The following is a 24,564-nucleotide window of genomic DNA, read 5'->3' on the forward strand; positions in this document are numbered from 1 at the left end:
GTTTGGCAGTGGGTCAGTAAGGGTGTGGGGTGGCATTTCTTTGGAGGGCCGCACATCCCTCCATGTGCTCACCAGAGATAGCCTGACTGCCATTAGGTACCGAGATGAGATCCTCAGACCCCTTGTGAGACAATATGCTGGTGCGGTTGGCCCTGGGTTCCTCCTAATGCAGGACAATGCTAGACCTCATGTGGCTGGAGTGTGTCAGCACTTCCTGCAAGATGAAGGCATTGAAGCTATGGACTGGCCCGCCCATTCCCCAGACCTTAATCCGATTGAGCACATCTGAGACATCATGTTTCGCTCCATCCACCAACGTCACGTTGCACCACAGACTGTCCAAGACTTGGCGGATGCTTTAGTCCAGATCTGGGAGGAGATCCTCATCAGGAGCATGCCCAGGCGTTGTAGGGAGGTCATACAGGCACCTGGAGGCCACACACAATACTGAGCCTCATTTTGACTTGTTTTAAGGACATTACATCGAGTTGGATCAGCTTGTAGTGTTTTCCCACTTTCATTTTGTGTGTGACTCCAAATCCAGGCCTCCATTGGTTAATAAGTTTGATTTCCATTGATGATTTTTGTGTGATTTTGTTGTCAGCACATTCAACTTTGTACAGAACAAAGTATTCAATGAGAATATTTCATTCATTCAGATCTAGGATGTGTTATTTGAGTGTTCCCTTTATTTTTTTGAGCAGTATATATCTATGTATATATATATATATAGATATATAGAGATATAGATATATATATAGATAGATAGATTGCTTGGTGGTTACTACACAGTTGCTATACTGATCCAATTGGATGATATGCTGTTGCTAAGTTGTGGTGTCCCCATTGCTATGTATTTGCTATCGTGGTCCAACTGGTTGCTATGCAGATTATTTAAAGGATTATCATCTTGTTCAGAAAGTGTATTCAGAATAGCCTCGATCAGATCATTCAGGAATATTCATGGACATATTCTAAACTGACATAACCATTAGTCAGATTATTAACAGATTATGAGGCTGCATGTAAACATGGCTAGTCAGCAAAACTTCTCTCCTGCGGTCATAAACAAACAAAAAAACACAACAGGAGAGGCACTCAAGATTTAGCCCACAAAATTCCACCATTCATACTATGGGAGAAATATCAGCCGAAAATATGGTTGAAAATATGACGGTACACAAGCACAGCATTTATCCCGTAAGATCGATAAGATAAAGTATTACTGATGGCTTTCAAGATGGTGCTGGATAGTTAGGCTGCATAAGAACTAGTCTCCCAGTCCGCTCAGTTAAAATCCCCCGTAATAGAAATAAATCAGAGGTTTGTTTCATTCTGAAGTCAAATATGGAGGGGGAAAAACAAAGAAAGGTCAGAGGGAAATCGGTACCACTAAGAGATAAAGAAGAAGGATCAGGTCAATGTATGGAAAGCATCTACAGTGCAGGACAGTATGCTCACCTTCCAGAAGGATATCAATGAGAAACATAACGACGCAGCTGAGTAACTTAATACAACCACAGCGTGAGTTGAAGAAGTAGAAGACCGTGTTGCAGAGTAAAGGTGAACGCGGATAAAAGAGAAGCTCTAGAGAAACAAGAGTCTCTCCAAGTCAAGTTAACAGATATTGAAAGCGGTAGTGAACGGTAGTAAGTGGAAGTCTCATTTGCTCAACCGTGTCTAATAGATTGGTTTCTGAACATGAAAGCTGCAGTGATGGTATAAAAATGTAGATGGACAGACAGGTTAAAAAAACTTTTTTCCTCTTCTGGACCCACTCCTATATCAATCTATAGTGTGGACTGGGACAAGTAGTTCTTAAATATTATTAAATATTTAAGTTATTATATTATTAGTATATTATTAAACATTCTATAATTAAACAATTATATTATTAAACATTCTCAAGGGCCCTCTTTGGAAAAGATTTGTTTCCCTTTACAAAAATGGCTTTTGGTAAAACGCAATAGTGAAGGCTTTTTTTCATGCTTGTTCTGTCTTGTTCGAATGTTCATTGTACAAATGTTCAAGTTTACAATGTTGTTAGAATGTACACGGGTCCATGAATATGTTCTGTTTGAACAGTTGAAGGGTGGTAAATGAACGTATTACCAAAACTAGACTCCAACAATCTTAGAGCAAAAGCTCACCCACAGACTCGAACTCTTAATAATATACCCCAAGAATTGGGGATGGTGGATGTATGGAAAAAGCTACATTCTTTAGGAAGACAGTGTACTTATTACATAATGTATACTCCAGAACTGATTTTGAAATGTTCGATTCTGACTTAAGGATTGTTCAATAGGGGCACCTGACATATTAGATCATGCAGGATTATACATGTCAATACAGTTGAGCACTATGATTTGTTTTCAACAATGGAGCCCTCCTTGGTCGTCTCCCATGAAGTCCACTTTGGCTCAAACAACGACGGATGGTGCGATCTGACACTGATATTCCTTGAGCTTGAAGTTCACCTTTAATCTCTTTAGAAGTTTTTCTGGGCTCTTTTGTTACCGTTCGTATTATCCGTCTCTTTGATATGTCATCAATTTTCCTCCTGTGGCCACGTCCAGGGAGGTTGGCTACAGTCCCATGGATCTTAAATTTCTGAATAATATGTGCAACTGTAGTCACAGGAACATCGGGCTGCTTGGAGATGGTCTTATAAGCTTTACCTTTAACTGCTTGTCTATAACTTTCTTTCTAATCTCCTGAGACAACTCTTTCCTTCGCTTCCTCTGGTCCATGTTGAGTGTGGTACACACCATGTCATCAAACAGCACAGTGACTACCTGTAGCCCTATATATAGGCCCACTGGCCCATCTTGATTATAAGATTGTATACATCTGTGATGCTAATTAGTGGACACACCTTGATTTAACATGTCCCTTTGGTCCCATTATTTTCAGGGGTACCATCATTTTTGTCCAGGTCTGAATTAACTTTTTTAAATAATTCATTTGTTCATTTTCATAGATTTTTTTTTTTTATTATTACTTTTGTCAGATTCAAGTTATTTCTGTGACCATTGTGGGTTTTTCTTTCATTAACCGAGGGATACCAACAATTTTGTCCATGTGGGTAAAACAACATGATAATAACAAAGTAAATCTTAATATTCTGTGGGATGCGGCAAAAGCACTTTTTCGGGGTGAAATTATATCAATATCATCACAACTGATTAAAGCAAAAACAATATGAAGAACTTCAAGGCACATTGCAGAAATTGAGAGTGGCTCATGCCAAGGAAGGTTATTATAATATTGAACCAGATTAAAAAGTTAAAACAGGAGATTAATAGAATGTATGAGGAGGAAACAGAGAAACAATCTAGATTCGCCAAATAAAGACACTACGAAGTGAGTCCTAAAGTGACTAAACTTGCATGGAGATTGTGGAAACAAAAGTCTCAGAACACTGTTAGTGAAATAAGAAATCCAGACTTTTCCAAATTCTTAGTAGTAAATTTGAACACAAAAGAAGCGCTGGAGTTGTATTATAAAAGATTATATTATCAGCCTGAAACGGGAGAAACAGGAAGTATTTCTAGAATAATCAGAAATCCCAACTAGCTCAAAACAAAGTAGGAAATTAGAAAAAGCTTTCTCAAATCTCAGATCAAATAAAGCCTCTGGAAGTGATGGTTTCCCATCAGAGTGGTATAAATTATTTAAAAGTCAACGAACACCTATGTTGCTTAGATGCTTCAATTACACACTTGGAGGGGCAGTAATACCGCCTTCATGGAATGAAGCCATTATTTCGTTATTTCATTAATTCCTAAAGAAGGGAAAGATAAGTTGATCATATAGGCCTATCTCTGTTCATCATAAGTACGCTTCAACTATGAGAGACGAAATGAGGAAAAAAATCCAAGAAATCACATTGTTGGATTTTGAAAGAATTTCTTTGTAAATTATGGTGTAAAATAAGTATTTGGTCAATAACAAAAGTTCAGCTCAATACTTTGTAACATAACCTTTGTTGGCAATGACAGTTGATTTATTCACACCAACCTGATTCACTCTTCCCAGCTTGGTGCAGGTCTACAATTGTCCAAAAGACAACCATTGACGCCAAGACACAAAGGGTCATTGCTAAAAAGGCTGGCTGTTCACAGAGCTCTGTGTCCAAGCACATTAATAGAGAGGCGAAGGAAAGGAAAAGATGTAGTAGAAAAAAGTGTACAAGCAATAGGGATAACCACACCCTGCAGAGGATTGTGAAAGAAAAACCCATTCAAAAATGTGGGGGAGATTCACAAAGAGTGGACTGCAGCTGGAGTCAGTGCTTTAAGAACCACCACGCACAGACGTATGCAAGACATGGGTTTCAGCTGTCGCATTCCTTGTGTCAAGCCACTCTTGAACAAGAGACAGCATCAGAAGCGTCTCACCTGGGCTAAAGACAAAAAGGACTGGACTGCTGCTGAGTGGTCCAAAGTTCTGTTCTCTGATGAAAGTATATTTTGCATTTCCTTTGGAAATCAAGGTCCCAGAGTCTGGAGACACATACAAGAGAGGAGCTGCACACAATCCATGTTGCTTGAGGTCCAGTGTAAAGTTTCCACAGTCAGTGATGGTTTGGGGTGCCATGTCATCTGCTGGTGTTGGTCCACTGTGTTTTCTGAGTTCCAAGGTCAACGCAGCCATCTACCAGGAAGTTTTAGAGCACTTCATGCTTCCTGCTGCTGACCAACGTTATGGAGATGCAGATTTAATTTTCCAACAGGACTTGCAGGACAGGCACCTGCACACAGTGAAAAGCTACCAGCACCTGGTTTAAGGACCATGATATTCCTGTTCTTAATTGGCAGCAAACTTGTCTGACCTTAACCCTATAGAAAATCTATGGGGTATCGTGAAGAGGAAGATGCAATACTCCAGACCCAATAATGCAGAAGAGCTGAGGGCCACAGACTGATCGACCCCATGCCACGCCACATTGCTGCAGTAATCCAGGCTAAAGGAGCCCCAACTAAGTACTGAGTGCTGTACATGCTCACACTTTTTTCATGTTCATACTTTTCATTTGGCCAACATTTCTAAAAAAGTAATATTCTAATTTTCTGAGATACTGAATTTTATTAGTTGTCAGTTATAACCATCAAAATTAAAATAAATTAACACTTGAAATATATCAGTCTTTGTGTAATGAATGAATCAAATATACAAGTTTTACTTTTTGAATGGAATCACTGAAATAAATCAACTTTTTCATGATATTCTAATTTTATGACCAGCACCTGTACACAACACCCCTACTAATGATCCTAGTTGAAAAATCTTTTGAGTATCCTATTTAGTCAGCTCTCAAAGCTAAGTGCAATATCTTTGTTGTAAATCATTAAATGAGTTGTGGTCCTGCCATATTTAGGAAGAGCTCACAGTGAGTTTTAGTACTAAGATGAACAGCAATAAGGTAGAGAGCTTCAGTATTTGAGGTGCTACATTCATATATTTATTATCATTATCACACCGAAAAACCGTACTGATAAAACTTTCTGTTTTCAAAAGAAAACGATTACATACAAACATGCCAAACTAACTCATAAAAGTGTCCATGAAGATCCATAGTTTGTAATGTCATCAATAAGTGTACCGTTCTAGGTACAATATTATTATAACTGTCCATTTCATGATGCCTGGGGGAAAAAACATACATTTAGTGTACCCTCCATTCAAAACTAGCTTGGAGTCAGAGGCGGACATAAACGCAGGTTATATTTATTAGAAATAACGAAACAACAACAAAGCAAACCAGAAACCAAGGAAACACAAACTAGACAACGAAACCAACAAAAGAAAACCAAACTAACAGGAACCAAACAAGCTAAGCTAAGTTAACAAAAGAAACACACAGAGAATAAACAGGCCAAGCAAACAAACCATGAACTTACATTGACACACACACACACACACATGCACAAGACCTACTAGCAACACCTGAGACTGACAGGAGGGCAGGGCTAAAAAGGAGCCACAGGTGGGAACACTAATGACAAGGCGGGCCTGAGGCAGAGACAAACAGGGGAAACCAAAACAAAGTGAAGGAAAGGCACAAACAGGACAAAGCGGGACGATATGTAAATAGATTAAAACATGGCTAGTTCTACAAATTAAGATGAAGTAAGATATCTATTACAAAAGCAGAACCTCTCCAAGTTTATGTCAAAGTTTATTTATCATAGCAACGTTTAAAGAGCAATAGAATAGCTCAGTAAAAAGTATTATGGGGGGACACAGTACTGCGCTTCTAGCACTCCTGATTAAAGCAACCTTTTTGCTCTTTATATGATTTTGAAGAACAGAACATTTGCGCATTATATGAAGAATTCCATGTAGTAAATTCAGAGAATAGGAATTCAGTGTAACTTACTGTGTGGAGGCAGGTCTAGACTTCGCCTCCTCCGAGGTCATGATGGATCTGAGCCATAAACACAAGTTACATGTTAGGTCTCTTATCTGTAAATCTAGAACCATTCCAACAAACACCAACAAAACCAAGTGTAAATCTTCCAACATTAATATGATCATACCTTTCTTTCAAATTAATACGCTATTTACGTTTTCGTAAAGACGACAAATTATTATTTACAATTTCTGTGCCAGTTTGCACTAAATTCTACATTTCAGAGCTGTTTTAATCTAAACTTCCACTTCAAACTTCAAGATGGGTTTAAATCCATTAGATCTGTCCATCATTTCAAACTGCTTACTTCAGACAAGTCTACTCTCAGTACTTAAAAGTCATAATTGGTCACTGTTTAAGAGGGATTGTGAAAGTTGTGGCCTCTTCTCTCTACAGATGGAATAATGGTGACATTTGTACAGGAGCATCAGAACCTCTAGAGTCCCTCTAGAGTCTCTATCAGAACCTAATTCTGATTAATCAGCTAATACCCCCCCCCTTCCCATTTTTAAGTAACATATTAAGTGACAGAAATACTCAGATAAAGCACAGATATTAAATAATAGAAAGTACAGATATTTCAAAAAATCTATGTAATAAGTGCAGTACTTTGTTACGTCCCGCCTCTGCAGAAAAACTAGTCTACTGAATTTCTTGTTGTCTGTGAAGAATTCCATATAACAGTGGTTCCCAATCCTAGGCCTGAAGGACCTCTAACTCTGCACATTTCAGTGTTATCTCTGCTCCCAGCAAACTTGATCAGTTTGTTTACAAGCTCTTCCTGAACTGAAGGTGGTGTTTTACAGCTGGAAAACCAAATTAAAATGTGCGTGATGGGAGTGAACTCTTCAGGCCCAGAGAAAGAAACCTTAGCACTATTATATTTAATGCTCTCTCATCAGGGGCTCTGTTTCACCAGTTTTTTGTTTGTTTGTTTGTTTGTTTGTTTTTGTAGTGTAATTTAATGTTTAATATTTATTGAAAAGTTTGGTGTTCATTGTGGCACCATGGGTCTGAGAGTAACGCAATTTAAATCATGTGTATGTCCTGTACGTATTACAGTTTTGACAATAAAGCTGACTTGACACTTGACTTTGACTGTACTTGCATGCTTTTTTTTCTTATCTCTGTAACCACGTATAGTCTTTATAAACGGACACGACAGGCTTGCAGAAACCTGCAGCAGACACTGCTGGGCTGCGTCCCAATTGTGCACTACTCACTAACACTACATGTACTGTCTACTGGTCTGAAAAGCGCGGGTTTGGCAGGTAGCTGCACTAAATACTAACACACTAATCAGTTCCCCACTAACAGGAAGAGATGAAGCGTTGCTATGGCAACATACACCCTTGATGGATGTGTAGAATTCTTGCTGAGATGTTATAGATCATATTAATTATTATTATTATTATGTTATTATTATATTAGTAATACAACAGTTGAATGGTGATGGCTTTTTGGATTTTATTGGCATATCCTGAATTGCACAACCAACAACAAATGGAACAGCTTCTTAATAGTTTAGCAAATATAAATATATAAATATAAATATATTAGTAATATGTAATGAAAGAATTAAAAACCATGGCCCATGTTGGCCGTTTTCGTATATGGGAACATTGGATTTAAATTATGAACAACTTGTGGTAGTATTGTATGACTAATAAACTAAATGTTAATACTTTTTTACACAATATATACTTTGTTGAGTATATATCATGTAAAGACTTTTAGAAAGGTTTACAATGGATATATTATATATATAATATAATATAATATATATATAATATATATATTTCTATCCCTTTCTGCGGGTTTGAAAAGAAAACAAGTATCTATGTGGTTTCAGCAGTGTTTTGGACACTGCATTATTATATGCAGCTGTTTCAAATGTTAGTATTTATTTTTCTATAGACAAATTCGATATTAACGTATTTCTTTCAACCAGTATGTAAATATTATCGATAAATATAATTTCACATTTCTTTCACGAGATGGAATATGGGAATAAGAAGGAATAACAAGAAATGTGGCACTATTTAAAAAAAAAACACCAAGAAAGCAAGAATACTTATATATATATATTTATTATGATTTGTTTACTGTGTAAACATGTAAAATTGTACTGTGTACTGTACAATTTTATCTAAATTTGTCTAAAAAATAATAAAGTTAGGGATGTTACTGTTCTCCACCAAGGTTAATAGTGGTATCACTGATGTTTTTTTTTCTTAATGCACTAATTTCCCAGTTCATCCGCCCTCAAAGCTCTTAAACAGTAAATTATAATAAAATAAACACAAACATATTAAACCATTACCCATGCTTATTTACATTTTTTTATATTTGTGCACAACTTAAAACATAACACAAAACATCCCTAATTTGTCAAATAAATAAATAAACAAGAAACAATAATTAAAAGGAGTTAAGTTATGAAGCTACGCAGCGCGCTCTTGATATTATAATTAGCCAGCCCGGCTGGACGCTGAATATTCAGAGCGTGGCGGCGGCGGCGTCCAATCAGGGTTGCTCAGACCCTCATTCCTGTGATTGACGGGTGTTTAAACCAATCGGCACCCTGCATCGGCCCGCCAGCGGCCAATCGTCCGCTGAGGTAGGTGGGTGGGTGGAGCTGCGGGGCGGGGCCGTGGGATTTTTTTTGGGCACGAAGCAAAAATGGCGCCCAGCTCGAAATCGGAGAAAGAGGAGCAGAAACAGAAACACAAACAGCAGCGGAGGCAGAAAGAGCACGTCGTCAAAGTCCTCGCCCGGGGGAAGGTAGAGCGGCCGCACCGACAGTCCTCTGTGTTTGTGTGGAGAGTAGCTAAGCAGCGCGGCGGGGATGATAGCGGCTAACGAGAGCTAGCCGGGGATAGCGCTCAGCTCAGCTCTGTAAACTTTACACTTTACACTGTAAACTTTACACAGCGCAGGAACCCTTACATTACCAGCTTTACGTGTTCAGGCCTCTGTGTGGCTGTTAATATGGGCAGTGTGAGAGCTAAGCTAGCATCCGTGACCTGTGCTGTGCTGCTGCTGCTGCTGCTGCTGCTGCTGCTGACCCTGCTGGACAACACCACCCTGAGACCTGCTGCAGGACAGGCTTGGTGTTTTCACCCTGTTTGCAATCATTAAACATGGCATATAGAGGCATGGCATCTGCTAGCAACACTGTCAAGCCAGTGCACATCAGCTCCTCACGTTTAAAGCTGCAGTATTGGTGTAATGGACAGTTTCACATGCCCTAAAGTAGAACCCTGAGGGTCTCCACAGGGTGGGCTGAGGCAAACATCTACAGTGGTTTTTGCATAAGGATTAATTGCTGGATAATATCAGATTTTGCAAACTGAGACCGTTGTTTACTAAAACTCCTAAAGTGAGCAAAGAAGCTCTTTCCATTTTCTTTTATTATTTTTATTATTATTTTTTTGTTGTTGTGTGTGTGTGTATATGTGTATATATATATATATATATATATATATATATATAATGTATGTATGTATGTATATACAGTGTATACAGGCATGGCACCTACTGTTAACACCGTTTTGACCCGTAAACCGTCTATGTTTAGAAGCCCATTCAGCCCATCAGTTCTCTATAACTAACATTATTGCCATAGTGAAGTATTGAGTTTTGTAGACCCTAAAATAGAGCCCTGTGGGACGCCACCAGAAATGCTAAGGCGTATGATTAGTTTCTGCATGAGGGTTATTAACTGAATAATAACAGGCTTGTCTTAGTGATGCTTTAATTCACTGAACTCCTGTTTTGGCTGTAATTTTTTGTTGACTTCAAATAGTATTTGAGTAAAAGGTATAAGCAGGGCCTCTACTACTCTAACTGGTAGTTTCGTAGGGCCTGAAATAGAACCCTGTGGGACCCCACAAGATATACTAAAGTTACCAAATTACCAAATCATTCACAGTAGTTTCTGCATGAGGATTAATAATGGAGTAATAAATCAAGGGTTCAGTGGTTAAATCAGTTTTTACTTGATGAGATCAAGATTTAGCCAAGAGTGTTCTGTGCTATTTAGTCCAAGACCAGCCTTAATCAGACTATAGTCCTAACGGGGACACAGTACTATGCATTTTTGGGTTTGTTTGGAAAGTAAGCTCATAGAATCTGTTAGTACAGGTTGTAAAAGATTGAGGAGGTATTCCTGATTATTTTTGGTAAAGTAACAGTGGGTGTAAACTAGGGATTTGTCAATCTGATACTAGTATCAGATATTGATCATGATAATAACAAAATAACTGTATTGGGTAATTAATTAATGGATTAGGACTGATCCATTCATGAGCCTGATTCTTGCACCGCCAGTAACTTCATTACCCAGGATTAGAGAATCCTACAGACATCATACACAGATCACAGCAAACAGCAAGACCCCCCCCCCCATCTAACCAGCATGGTGACCTCAAACTGTCCTTAACTATCAGCCCTGCTAGCTCCTCTTTAGTCTCACGGACTTCCAATTTCAGAATAAAAGTCCTGAGCCCAGACAGCACTGTGCCGAGGTCCAGCGCAGTTATTAATTTAGTGAGAAATAAACAGAAATTGGGTTCATTTATATCTGTGTTCATTGTTATAGTTTGGTTTTAGTTAATTAAGTCATGATTAGGTCAGTCCTGATGCCTTAAGTCTCCCAGATGGTGAGGTATATGGTTTATAAATTCAACAATGATAAGTGCAAAGTGCATGTATCGGTATTGGTATCTGTATGGGAACAGAAAAAGATGGATCGGTGCATCCATAGTATAAACTATAAATAATAATATAGTAATATATTTGTAGCTCTGTTATTTAGAAGTGTAGGAAAATCTATGGCCGTTAATACAGCTATGCAAGTTTGGATTGAGTGAAATCCTCACTGTTTGTGTCCCTTCAGCTCTCTGGCCACCTGTCTCAGCGAGTTTTCCGGAAACTTCCACCTCGCGTCTGTGTGCCACTGAAGACTATCGTCAGTGAGGAGTTTCTCAGAGCAGGGTGAGTATGATAGTGTGTGCTGCTGCTGCTGCTGCTGCTGCTGCTGCTGTGTATCCAACCTGCTAACCCACTGTCTGTCTCCTCCACCTTACACCTTTCACTCAGAAGGGCTTGATGCAATAGTTTGGCAAAAAGAAAATCCCTCTTGTCCCAGGTCGGGGTAGTCCCTCAGTAAAGACCTCTTTGGTGTCTGAGATTTGCTTCTTTAGGTTACATGAGTACACGTGAGGCTAATGGAGCTAACAGTGGATCAGGTAGCAGGGGAACGTACCTCACCAGTTAGCATGGTGTACTCTGCTTTCCTGGATCATCATGGCACACGCTCTTCAAACTATGTGGAGATGTTCAGTATATCTATTAGACTTGTTTATGGTCTCTGACACTGTTATTTATAAAAATGGACTAAAATGTGTGGACACACCTTTTAATGAGTGCATTCAGCTACTTTAAGTTTGCACAGATAGCTTGTCTTGTCCCTGTAGAGAAGAAGTACTTCCAATAGAATAGGACTCTCTGGAGCAGATCAACATGAATCTATTGGCACCATGCTGCCTAATGCCAGGCGTGGGCTAGAGGGGAATATAACCCCCAGCATTGAGCTGTGGAGCAGTGGAGGAACTGTGTTCTCTGGAATGATGGATGATGATCCATTGAATTTTTGGCAGTCTTGTTATTAATGCTCTTCCAGAATCTAGCAGAAAGCATTCTTCCCTGGACAGTAGAGACAGTTACTCCAGCGAAAGCAGCGCTCTGTACAGCTGTTCTTTCAGGCAGGATGGATAGAAACAGTGCATGACTCACAGGAAGAGCTGCAGATGGTTATTACCACAGCACTAATAATATCTAGATAGCAGTCCAGACTCGGCTTGGTGAAATAACTACAGGGCATGTGAGGCGTTCAGTGATGTTATCAGCTTGTCTTTTTGTTTCAGTCACATCTTCCTGGGCTTTACGAAGTGCGGGCGCTACGTTCTGTCCTATACCAGCGACTGTGGCGAGGACGATGACTTCTCCTTCTACACATACCACCTCTACTGGTGGGAGTTCAACCTGCACAGCCGCCTCAAACAGGTACCAACAGTCACTTGGTACTTAAACCACTTCGTTATGTAAGAATTAGTGGTTTTTTGCTCCTGGGCTCCCCTTACAGTTAGGGAGTGTACTTCATTTTTACTCCACTGCTGTAAATACAAATCATGCTTTGAGCGCCACCGCATGGACAGAGAGCTGTACACATGCATTTGTTGACAAGCTGAGAGAAACAGAAGCAGCATCTGAAGGTAGAGAAGCATGTGTGGAGTAATACTACTGGATTAGGGGGGAATGACAGATGCCAGTTCCAGTCAGTGGAGCATCAGCATGATTCTGAAGCTGCTATTATACAGTAAAATTGCCTGATAATGTTGCTTTAATGTTGCTCTAATGTCCTTCAGGTCATACAATACCTTAAATCTTAAATTGGAAAGATGTACTGTCCTTGTAAAGCCTGTTGGGATTTGAAAATCAAAGCACATCATGCCTCACAGATATATACACATTATAGCCAATCTAAAACTGGAGCACATCTCCCACTTAAAGTCAGGTCACCTGTATCCGAGTGTGGCACACACCCCAAATCTTGTGTAAATTAGCGTGGAAACGTAGTCTGTGCTTTTATATGTTCAGAGAAGGATGCCTGAAACATGTCCACTCACAGATAGGGTGTCGCAGTCATCATCTCACCGTGCTTGCTTGCAGTTTTAGTCTGAAAAAAGAGGCAATAATGCTGGGTATTATGGTTAAAACAGTCTGCTGTTTAAAATGTATCCTATAGTCCTCGTTTCTTACATTCTGGAAAGTGCAGAGCGAAATTTAGCACTGGAATTTCGGCGTATAACAAACAGCACAATTTGGGCTGGGTTCAGATCAGGCTGAAATCATGTACTGGAAACTAGTAACACAATTTAATATTTTAATTTTTCAATACTGTTTGTTTTCAAAATCAGTAGTGAAAATACTTAATTTCTCTCTTTCTCTCCCTCTTTCTCACGCTCTCAGGTGCACCATGTGCGTTTGTTTGCAGGTGAGGACATCTACAGTGAGCTGTACCTGACTGTGTGTGAGTGGCACAACGACCACTCCAAGATCGTCATCTTTGGCTTCAAGTGAGAACTCTTCACTTTACTTCACCACATTGAACACTGAGGGCACTACCTAGACCAGTTGTCCTATGATGCGTGCACACAGTCATTTGACATTGAGGCCCATAACATATTATTGCCATATCTGGGGAATCAGGTTGCAAAGTTACCTAATTATTGTACCTTTAACCGATACTGCTAAGTGATAGTGCTGTGTAAAGGTGGCCAGCCATCCAACAAGTTGTTGTTTTATCTTGTACCATAGTTTATACCGTAATATTGTCATCAGTAGTGTGCAAAAGTTTTAGTTCCATTTGAAAGTGTTTATTAGCTCAGTAAACACTTTCAATATTAGAATAATTACTAATAACATTCCTACAGAAAGTGGTGGTGTTTCTCCATCACTGTGTTCATCATTAGAACATCTCCAAAGTAGAGTTCTCCTCCAACACCTGGTTTGGGTAAATCAGGGCTTAATGATGGTAAATCAGGTGAGCTGCTGCTGCTGCAGCTGCTGATGGAGTTGAACACATCCTCCACGCTGTGCTGGCTGGACTGGGGGGCGTCCAGGAGAAACCTGGTGGAACCGAGTTCTGTTCTTCAGACCAGCTCACCGACAAGATCTCACTACTTTCTTCTTCCTTTTTACTGGATTTATGTTCAGCTGCATCTGTTCTGATCAGATCTGGAGCTTCTACAGTAAAACACTCTCACTGCTGAGAGACATTACTTTAGAATAATGTGATTAGGGGCTTAAAACCTCTGAAGAGTACTGTATATATTTCATAATCATTGACAAAGTATACATTAGAAATGTAGGATCATAAACATGCTGTATCTGTTCGAAGCTCAGAGCTAGGCCCATGTTTTTGTCCAATAGTAAAGATCTACCTGTATTTTCATAAGCTTGTGACTAGTGTGTTTAAATTAGAATATTGCAACCTCTTGTTTCCTCTGCTGATGAATCGTTGTTTTTAATGTTTGTCAGTACGCGCAGCAGCAGTTCAGCCCTGATGAACATGATGATAAGTGATGAGAATAACAGAGACATTTACATCACCATCGCCTCCATGCCCCCTGCCCAGCCCTGTCAGCAGTGCTGCCCAGTACCTACTGCATCTACTATACGCACAGGTATACACCTACACATACAAACAATCCAACCACTACACACACACACACACAAACACACACAGGTACACACCTTCCATCTATATGCAGACATGCACATCTACCACCAGCTAACCCTGTAACCTCTCTGCCTTCCTTTGTAGGAGGAGAGTGTTTGGAGCATGGTTATGTTCTGAATGCTCGTTATCAGGTGGTATACCCTTTCCCCACCTTTCAGCCTGCACTACAGCTGAAGAAGGATCAGGTCATCCTCCTTAACACCAGCTACTCGCTGGTGGCCTGCGCCATATCCCTCTGCTTAGGTTAGTAGAAACTGTTGTTGTTTAGTCCTCTCTATTTATCTCTCTCTCTCTCTCTTTCTCTCTCTCTCTGTGTGCATGTCTGGTTTATATAAAAGCTTGGCAGTAGGCTGTGTGATATGATGGTACCTTTCTGCTGGAATTTGATTCTATTCTACCACAAATAATGTTGGCTGAAAGTGTTTAAGGGCACGTTGTCACTCCAGCTCAACCCAGAAGAGTTCAGTGGAGCTCCAACTTTTCAACCCATTCCTGAAGAGATGGCGCTTAGAGCTTTAGCGCCATAAGCATCACTCCATCTCATTTCAAAAGAGGAGCTCTATAACACCAATTCATCACAAAAAAAAGAGTAACTCATCAATCCAGCTCATTCCACAAAAGTTGAGTAAGGCTCCACAACGCCAACTTGTTCTGCAAGAAGAGTCCAGTAAGGCTCCATCACTCCAACTCGTTTTAAGAGATGAGTTCAGTAAGGCTTCATCGTTTCAACCTGTCCATGAGAAGAGTTCAGTAAGGCTCCATCACTCCAACTCGTTCCATGAGAAGAGTTCAGTAAGGCTCCATCACTCCAACCTGTCCATGAGAAGAGTTCAGTAAGGCTCCATCACTCCAACCTGTCCATGAGAAGAGTCCAGTAAGGCTCCATCACTCCAACCTGTCCATGAGAAGAGTCCAGTAAGGCTCCATCACTCCAACCTGTCCATGAGAAGAGTTCAGTAAGGCTCCATCACTCCAACTCGTTCCATGAGAAGAGTTCAGTAAGGCTCCATCACTCCAACTCGTTCCATGAGAAGAGTCCAGTAAGGCTCCATCACTCCAACTCGTTCCATGAGAAGAGTCCAGTAAGGCCCCATCGCTCCAACTCGTTCCATGAGAAGAGTCCAGTAAGGCCCCATCGCTCCAACTCGTTTCATGAGAAGAGTCCAGTAAGGCCCCATCGCTCCAACTCGTTTCATGAGAAGAGTCCAGTAAGGCTCCATCGCTCCAACTCGTTCCATGAGAAGAGTTCAGTAAGGCTCCATCGCTCCAACTCGTTCCATGAGAAGAGTCCAGTAAGGCTCCATCGCTCCAACTCGTTTCATGAGAAGAGTCCAGTAAGGCTCCATCGCTCCAACTCGTTTCATGAGAAGAGTTCAGTAAGGCTCCATCGCTCCAACTCGTTCCATGAGAAGAGTCCAGTAAGGCTCCATCGCTCCAACTCGTTCCATGAGAAGAGTCCAGTAAGGCTCCATCGCTCCAACTCGTTCCATGAGAAGAGTCCAGTAAGGCTCCATCGCTCCAACTCGTTCCATGAGAAGAGTCCAGTAAGGCTCCATCGCTCCAACTCGTTCCATGAGAAGAGTCCAGTAAGGCTCCATCGCTCCAACTCGTTCCATGAGAAGAGTCCAGTAAGGCTCCATCGCTCCAACTCGTTCCATGAGAAGAGTCCAGTAAGGCTCCATCGCTCCAACTCGTTCCATGAGAAGAGTCCAGTAAGGCTCCATCGCTCCAACTCGTTCTATGAGAAGAGTCCAGTAAGGCTCCATCGCTCCAACTCGTTCTATGAGAAGAGTCCAGTAAGGCTCCATCGCTCCAACTCGTTTCATGAGAAGAGTCCAGTAAGGCTCCATCGCTCCAACTCGTTTCATGAGAAGAGTCCAGTAAGGCTCCATCGCTCCAACTCGTTTCATGAGAAGAGTTCAGTAAGGCTCCATCGCTCCAACTCGTTCCATGAGAAGAGTCCAGTAAGGCTCCATCGCTCCAACTCGTTTCATGAGAAGAGTTCAGTAAGGCTCCATCGCTCCAACTCGTTCCATGAGAAGAGTCCAGTAAGGCTCCATCGCTCCAACTCGTTCCATGAGAAGAGTCCAGTAAGGCTCCATCGCTCCAACTCGTTCCATGAGAAGAGTCCAGTAAGGCTCCATCGCTCCAACTCGTTCCATGAGAAGAGTCCAGTAAGGCTCCATCGCTCCAACTCGTTCCATGAGAAGAGTCCAGTAAGGCTCCATCGCTCCAACTCGTTTCATGAGAAGAGTCCAGTAAGGCTCCATCGCTCCAACTCGTTTCATGAGAAGAGTCCAGTAAGGCTCCATCGCTCCAACTCGTTTCATGAGAAGAGTTCAGTAAGGCTCCATCGCTCCAACTCGTTTCATGAGAAGAGTTCAGTAAGGCTCCATCGCTCCAACTCGTTTCATGAGAAGAGTTCAGTAAGGCTCCATCGCTCCAACTCGTTCTATGAGAAGAGTCCAGTAAGGCTCCATCACTTTAGCTTATTACTTGTTATCCTAGATGTTCAAAAGAGCTTTACTGTTCCAAAAGACACCACGGGTACTTTATCATTTCAACTTCTCCCAAAGCCTCATTACTAGGGAACACATTTTACCTGGTGTTTGGTGTCATGGTCATCTTAAGATTGTTGGATGCTTAAGAACGTTTAGGGTTGTCTAGGACTGGGCTTTACACCCTGTCTTTTTCTCTCTCTCAGAAGGAAAGCAGCAGGAGGTGGATGGTCCGAACAATCAGATCTTGTACAGAAAAAGAGACACGCAGTCGCCCTCTTCTCTTCATCCACCCAGCCCTTCATCATCAGCTTTATCCTCTTCCTCCTCTCATGGGTCACCTGACCGCAGACAGGCCAATCCCCAACCCACTCCGCTCTCACCCAGCCGCTCTCAGGCAGCTGTGCGAGCGAGGGAGTTTGCGGCTGACATTTTCCGCCGGGCTCAGGCGGCGGGTTTGGAGGGGGAGAGCGAGCGGTGGAGGAGAGAGAATGAGGGGAGGGAGAAGGCTGAGGCTAAAGATAGGCTGAAGCCCTCTGGAGAAGCAGAGCGAAGGACGAATGAGAAAGGTGAGGGGGAAAAAAGGATGAATTGGTAGGAGCGGGCAGGGTGACATGCTGTCATTATTTACATTACAGTACATAGGTAAATAAGAAACAATCTTAAAGGACCTTTATAATGATTTTGTTGCTTGTGCATCACTATTCTGGTGGTGTTTATTGAAAATTAGCACCCATGTGTTTTAGGTGGTAGCAACTTCAGGCTCCTGCAGATGGCGCTGCATGAGAGTGTTGGGGCTACAAAAAACCTGCGGGGTGTGTGACGGGACTCGTAGACTGAGAAGAGGTGGTATAGTGCAGTGTGTGTCTCATTGGATGTGTGGAAAATGGGTCGCAAAGCAGATGTTAATGATTGGCTGAAAGGAGTGACCGTATTCGGGCGTGGCCAAAGACCACAGTGTGAGGGAAGTAGCTGAATCTGCAGGTGTGTGGAAGCGTACGGTCATACGGGTCTACCAGCTGTGGCAGAAATCCCAGCCTACAGAAAAAGTGAGTAAAGGCCTCTTGCGTTCCAGTCCATGTCCATCGCCATCTGCAGGAGCCAAAAGTTACTACCGCCTTAAACATGCAGGGTGACTAATTTCTTTTTATATAGAAATATAGATGATGGATGTCATGAAAATTTCTTAATGTATTTATGATGTTAATTTATTGCCACATTGCCTATCCTTACGAAACAGCCGATGAGAAGGCGAGCCTTCCAGGGCCATCCAGAGCAACTGGGAGCCAAAGCATGCTGCTGCCCGCGGAGCAGGAGGACAGTGTTGTCTGTAATTCAGTCATGTCCCCCGCGTCCACTTCCTCTTCTTCCTCGTCACCTCGTGCTTCGTCATCACCAGAGCCAGGATATGTGAACTACACACGTCTCAGATACAAACTGCAGCAGCCTGGGTCATCAGAACCGGAGAGCGGTGAGAGAGAGAGAGACACACACACACTGTTATATGATAATCCCAGTAGAATAAATGTATGTCTTTTTGTAATCAAGGAGAGGAGGAGGATAAGGTCCAGCTGCCTTTCACTGTCTCGGACCTGAAAGGTCGAAATCTACAGCTGGTGACTGGACCGTACAGTGGACAGGTAGGTGTGTGTGTGTGTGTGTGTTCTTGTTAGGGTTGTATTGATTTGCTGTAATTGGTACTGCTGTAACTGATCTGTCTGGTATTTTATTAAGGAACTGATCTGGCTGTTGTTTCTGCTGCTGTTTCTTGTGAGAGGTTTAGTGCTGTTTCTGAAGGCAGCTGCATGGTGAAACTGCATCACCTCTCTATCACTCTCCTACAGTGTGTTTGTGTGGAGCAGTTAACTCTGGACTTTGAGTATCTGATTAATGAAGTGATCAGGAATGATGCAGAGTGGGCCTCCCAGTTCTGCTCCTTCAGCGACTATGATGTGGTCATCCTAGAGGTAGGTGTGTGTGAGTGTGAGAAGCCTGGACAGTTTGATGATATAATTGTCACATATCCTTTTTTTGCACGTACATGATTAACCAAAACTGTTGCTGTTGCTTTATATTGTCTGTATGAACGCTCTATGGACAAAAGTATTGGGACACACCCCTTAATCACTGAATTCAGGTGTTCCATTCAGTCCCATTCCCACAGGTGTTTAAAATCAAGCCCCTAGTCATGCAGTTTGCCTTTCTTACACACATTAGTGAGAGAATGGGAGGTTCTACAGAGCTCACTGAACTCCAGCGTGGTTCTGTATGTAATAGGAGAGACCGCTGCACCAACAACAACAAGTCAGCTGGTGAAATTTCCTCCCTCCTAGATCTTCCTCCATCAGCTGTGAGTTGTATTATTATTAACAGTGAAAGCGTTTAGGAGCCACAGCAACTCGTAAAGACCATGTAAAGTTACAAAGTGGGGTCAGGGCCGAGTGCTGAGCTCAGAGCATAGTGCAGAAAAGTCACCAACGCTCTGCTGACTCAATAACTGCAGAGCTCCAGACCTGCTGTGGCGTTAACTTCTGCAAACAAACTCTTTGCCAGAAGCTTTATGGTATGGGTTTCTATGGCAGCGCAGCTGCATGCATGCCTTATATCACCATGCACAATGCCAATGGAGTCAAATGGAGTAGGGGAAACGTGTTCTGTGGAATGATGAATCACGGTTCCCTATCTAGCAGTCTGATGGACAAGTCTGTGTTTGGCGAATACTAGGACAGTGTTAGCTGCCTGACTGTTAAGTTTGGTAGAGGAGGGATAATGCTATAGGGGCTTTAGTTCCAGTAAAGGTGGATGCGTCATCATTCCAAGACATTCTGGACACGTCTATGCTTCCAACTGTCTTGCTCCAGCATGACTGATTATACCTCAGTGCACAAAGCAAGGTCCGTAAAGTCATGGTTGGGCTCCAAGTCTGGTATGGAAGAGCTTGATGGGCCTGCACAGAGCCCTGACCTCAACCCAGTCAAACACATTTGGGATGAACTAGACTAGAGATTGTGAGCCAACATTAGTCTGTGTGACCTCACAAATGCTCACCTGGATAAATGGGCATAACATCCCACAGACACACTCTCAACATCTTGTAGAAATCCTTCCCAGAAGAGTGGAAGCTACGATGGCTGCGAAGGGGGACCAACTCTATATTAATGCCTATGCGTTTAGCATGGGAAGTCAGAAAAGCTCATGTAGGTGTAATGTGTGTGTCCCAATACTCTTGCCCATATAATTAATTGAATTTAATTTGATCAAACCATCAGTTTATTACATCATTACTGTGGATTAGATTAGCTTTGTATCGACCACCAGGTGCCTTTTCTATCTTAGGGTGTTTGTTGTTTGGTTTTTGTTTTGTTTTTTTAAATAACAGTATTTTATTAAATAAATATTACATTCCAGTTGTCCATTTTGACTGCCTCAGAGCCACACTGATCTGACTGACATCTCAGCCTATTTGCATATTTTTTGAAGTGTATTTACTGTATTGTCATGGCAACGGTTTACATGATGTGTTGATTAGGTTTGTTTCTATGACGACAGGTCTGCCCAGAGACGAATATAGTAGTGATAAACATTGGACTTCTACTGCTAGCCTTCTCCAACTGTGAGGAAGAGCACAGCAGGTACATATACATGCACTATATGTCCAAATGTTTGTGGACACCCATTCTAATGAATGCGTTCAGCTACTTTAGGGTGCACCCATTGCTGACAGCTTGTCTAGCCCCAGTAGTGAAGTACTGCCAATAGAATAGGACTCTCTGGAGCAGATCAACATGAACCTATTAGCACCATGCTGCCTAATGCCATGTGTGGGCTAGAGGGGTATAAAGCCCCCCAGTGTTGAGCTGTGAAGCAGTGGAAAAACTGTGTTATCTAGTAGAAAGCTATATAATATATATACGTACACACACACACACACACACACACTAATATAGTGTGTATATGTAGATTGAATATGTAGATCCTTTTAGTTAATAAACATTAAACAAGATATGTTTATATAAGTTCATATTATTTGTATTATTAATACAATAATCTTGAAATTTGAAATATTAGTTATTTAGACATTTAAGAGGATTCCTCTTGCTTAGATATCATTTTGTTGGAGTGTGCACATGAAGGATGTTAATGAGGTGCCTAACAGAAAGTGGTTTAATGTGTGTGTGGTGTGTTTCGGCAGGCCGAAGTCATATCACTCCAGTCTGCAGGTCAGCTGGGATCTGAACACGGGGGCCTGTTGCACTGTGGGTGTTGGCGACCTCACTGAGGTCAAGGGACAAACAAGGTAAGGTAGTCTGAGGAATACTATTAGTATTACTGCATCAGTAACCATATTATTATTACTATTAGTAGTAGTAGTAGTAGTAGTAATTATAATAATTATTGTTATTATTATTATTATTAGTGTGTCTCTCTCTCTCTCGCTTTCTTTCTAAGTGGGAGTGTATGGAGTTCCTACAGAAAGTCGTGTGTAAATACAGTTATGCGATGGCTCGTCCCTGAGAGCAGCTCTCGCTACATCAATCGTATGACCAATGAAGCCCTGCACAAAGGTAATTAACACACATGGGGGCATATCTTACAGTTGCTGGCCACTTTATTAGAAACATCTCTTGTAGCTCCACTTTAATGGTATACACTTAATAAACTCATCTGTTGATGCAGTTGATAAAGGCCTATAAACAAACAGCCAGTTTGTGACCACAGACCTTCTGTTATCGATATTTTGGGTGGTTGACACTGACGTGTGTGGGGAAAAAAAAAATCCCACCAACACCTTATGCGTTCAGAACTGCACCACACACACACACACTACCACATTGTCACTGCTGTGCTTCAGATAGACCACCAACCAAGCAATATCTGATATAAGGATCTTATGTTGGTCCCTTTGTTTTGATTGGGGGGTAACTGTGCAGATGAGTTACATGAGTTTGTAACTGTAAACCTACAAAGAGGACCTATATGGTAGGTGTTTCTAATCAAATGGCCACTCTGTCTATAAAGGTGTAGCTTAACATGGTTTCTCCTGTTGTAGGTACCTCACTTCAGGTGCTTGCTGACAGCGACAGAGGCACATGGATTGTCCTCTAATGGAGAAAAACCCTACAATGACGTCCAATCAAGCAGGCTGAGCAGTTTCGTGGAGGGGGTCCTGCGAATCCTCTAAGAAGTCCTGTTCTTCAGAACCCCTTATAGTGTGTGTGTGTGTGTGTGTGTGTGTGTGTGTGTGTGTGTGTGTGTGTGTGTATACAAGACCAGGTAATGCAAGACCTTGTTTGATGTAGAAGGTGGGGCGGAGCAAAACCGTTTGAGGTGTCCTGATTGGGCTAGATTGACCACCTCTGCTGTAAGTCCAATGAGCCATACCTGTTGCTGCTACTCTGTGGAAGCTGCACTAGAATATTCAGCCTGTTGCTCGTCTGTTATCACAGCTGGAACGAACAAAGTGTCTCCAGATGTTTTTATATACATTCTTTGTTTATTATTTCGTATTATTCGTTAGTGCGACCTATTCGTGTGCATGTTTTAGTACATACAGGTTTGTCATTCGGCTAACTTAATGGAACCGTTTACCGTCAGAATGAATTTAGGGACATGTATGGCAGTCCTGTTACCGTGGTAACCATCCCTCCAGCTGCAGATCTCACTCACTGTAGAGCTGACTTGGATCCTTGTGCGTTGGTTGGCTTTAGCTTTGGTGGTGGTGGACATGCAGTAGAAAAAATCCACAGTCCACAAACTAAGAGCCTATAAACGGACAGATTAGAGAGGGCTGAGATCTAAAACTGACTCAAGGCCAGAGCTGAAATTGGCCTCAAGATGCACAATATCTTCTTCTTGCTGTTTTTTCGCTTTTTGGTATAATTTGAATCTTTGTTTGTTTGTTTTTTACATTGTTAGAATTTTGCGATGAATGGACCAATAGAAATGCTCCAAAATGACCTAGATTCAATCTTTTTCATTGACTTTTATTGAACGTGAAGAAGGTTTTTGTCCTTCTCCTGTAAAGCTGTTGTTTTTTTGCAGTTGCAAGCTTTAGTTCTAATATTTTACATTTACTAAGGAATATTCAGTGCAGACGTCTAAGCAATAAAACCCAAGAGCCCCCAATTGACACGATGCCAGTGCTACCTGAGATTACTGCTTTTGCTCCTTGTTAGCAATGTAGGCATTTTGTTGACTGAGCTCACACTCTCTTTATGGTTAACGTAAGTATTCGGAGTATTGTCTAAACCAGGGGTGGGCGGTTGTGGTCCTGGAGCTGCAGAGCTGCCCAGGCAGTCTGAAGGGGGGTGGTCGTGGGGCAGATTTTTACTTTCTGGACCTGGATTTCTCTAACAGACCACCTCTATAGGTCTGTTGGAGCAGTTAAATCAACAGACTGTGCTGGACTCGGGCCTTTATTGCCCACCTCTGGTCTAAACCCTTGGCCAGATCGCTGAGTTGTATTTCAACAGCAACTCTCGTCATGAACTTAACAGTAAGAGAGGTTTTAGGAAGGTTTCGGAAGGTCAATCATGGTTGACCTCACCCTCAAGTTCCCATATTTAGCTGGATACGTTGACGTCCACGTTAACGTTCTTCTGTAGGACAGGAACATATTTACAGATGTTCAGGAGCGTTTTTAGAGATGATCAGTTCTGGTCTGTGTAAACTCGTGTGGAAGACCAGGACTTTGGATGGTACGTGGCAACTATGGTGTTTTGAAAGTGTACAAAGACTGTCAGGGTTCATACACTATTGGAAGTGAAGGTGCTACGAAGGGTTCTTTAAGCAATGCCATAGAAGAACCACTTATGGTTCCACAGGAACAGTATTTTGTAGTAAAGAAGAACATTAAGTGACTGTTCCTCACACTCGCTCTTTAACAGACATGTTTTTTATTTTAATGGAATCAAAAGTAATTCTTCTATGGCATCACTCTTCACAGCCTTGTAGCGCCTTCATTTATGAGAGTGAGAAGCATTTCCCCTTTTCACAAAGTTGGATTTCAGTTCAGCCAGATAACTTACGCCCACACTATCCTGTCCAATAGGAGAAGAGCTGGAGTGTCTTGGTCTCACCGTGTTCTGCTGAAATCCTGCTTTGTGAAATACCTCCTGGTAATGGCACGCCTACACAAGAGAAGAACATTAACACTCGATATTGTCAAGACTTGATATTGTCCTCTGTGTTTTTTTTTTTTTAAGAATAAATACTGAAAATGTGCTTTTCTGTATGATTTACTGTTGTTTTTGTTGTTTTTTTGGGGGGTGGGGGTTTAATCCTGTAATATTACTCTACCACCTCAGCCCACATGCTTCTTTAGCTTTAGATTCATCTTC

The 24,564-nt window shown here is 41.7% G+C and overlaps 1 protein-coding gene across 2 annotated transcripts; it reads left to right on the forward strand.

Moving 5' to 3' along the window:
* The first annotated feature begins 9,083 nt into the window (after positions 1-9,083).
* On the forward strand, positions 9,084-24,448 carry dcaf15 (DDB1 and CUL4 associated factor 15). 2 transcript variants are annotated; one of them, XM_072657563.1, is made up of 14 exons: positions 9,084-9,202; positions 11,319-11,416; positions 12,349-12,487; positions 13,454-13,560; positions 14,525-14,670; positions 14,811-14,969; positions 17,431-17,793; positions 18,465-18,695; positions 18,773-18,864; positions 19,069-19,191; positions 20,774-20,856; positions 21,417-21,521; positions 21,674-21,789; positions 22,275-24,448. In XM_072657563.1, the coding sequence occupies exons 1-14, from the start codon at positions 9,101-9,103 to the stop codon at positions 22,328-22,330; spliced, it is 1,920 nt and encodes a 639-aa protein (XP_072513664.1). In that variant the 5' UTR covers positions 9,084-9,100; the 3' UTR covers positions 22,331-24,448. The 2 variants fall into 2 exon arrangements, with proteins under 2 accessions (XP_072513664.1, XP_072513665.1); XM_072657564.1 differs by having other exon boundaries at positions 17,434-17,793.
* Positions 24,449-24,564: the final 116 nt, after the last annotated feature.

This window comes from Salminus brasiliensis, chromosome 15, assembly GCF_030463535.1.
Source record: "Salminus brasiliensis chromosome 15, fSalBra1.hap2, whole genome shotgun sequence".
Taxonomy (NCBI): Eukaryota; Metazoa; Chordata; class Actinopteri; order Characiformes; family Bryconidae; genus Salminus; species Salminus brasiliensis.

What these genes read in the sequence shown, in the direction of transcription:
- dcaf15 (XM_072657563.1), top strand. Translation starts at nt 9,101, where the DNA reads ATGGCGCCCAGCTCGAAATCGGAGAAAGAGGAGCAGAAACAGAAACAC. An exon ending in GAGGAGTTTCTCAGAGCAGG is followed by an intron (nt 11,417 to 12,348) that starts GTGAGTATGATA and finishes TTTTTGTTTCAG; the next exon opens with TCACATCTTCCTGGGCTTTA. An exon ending in CTGGACCGTACAGTGGACAG is followed by an intron (nt 18,865 to 19,068) that starts GTAGGTGTGTGT and finishes ACTCTCCTACAG; the next exon opens with TGTGTTTGTGTGGAGCAGTT.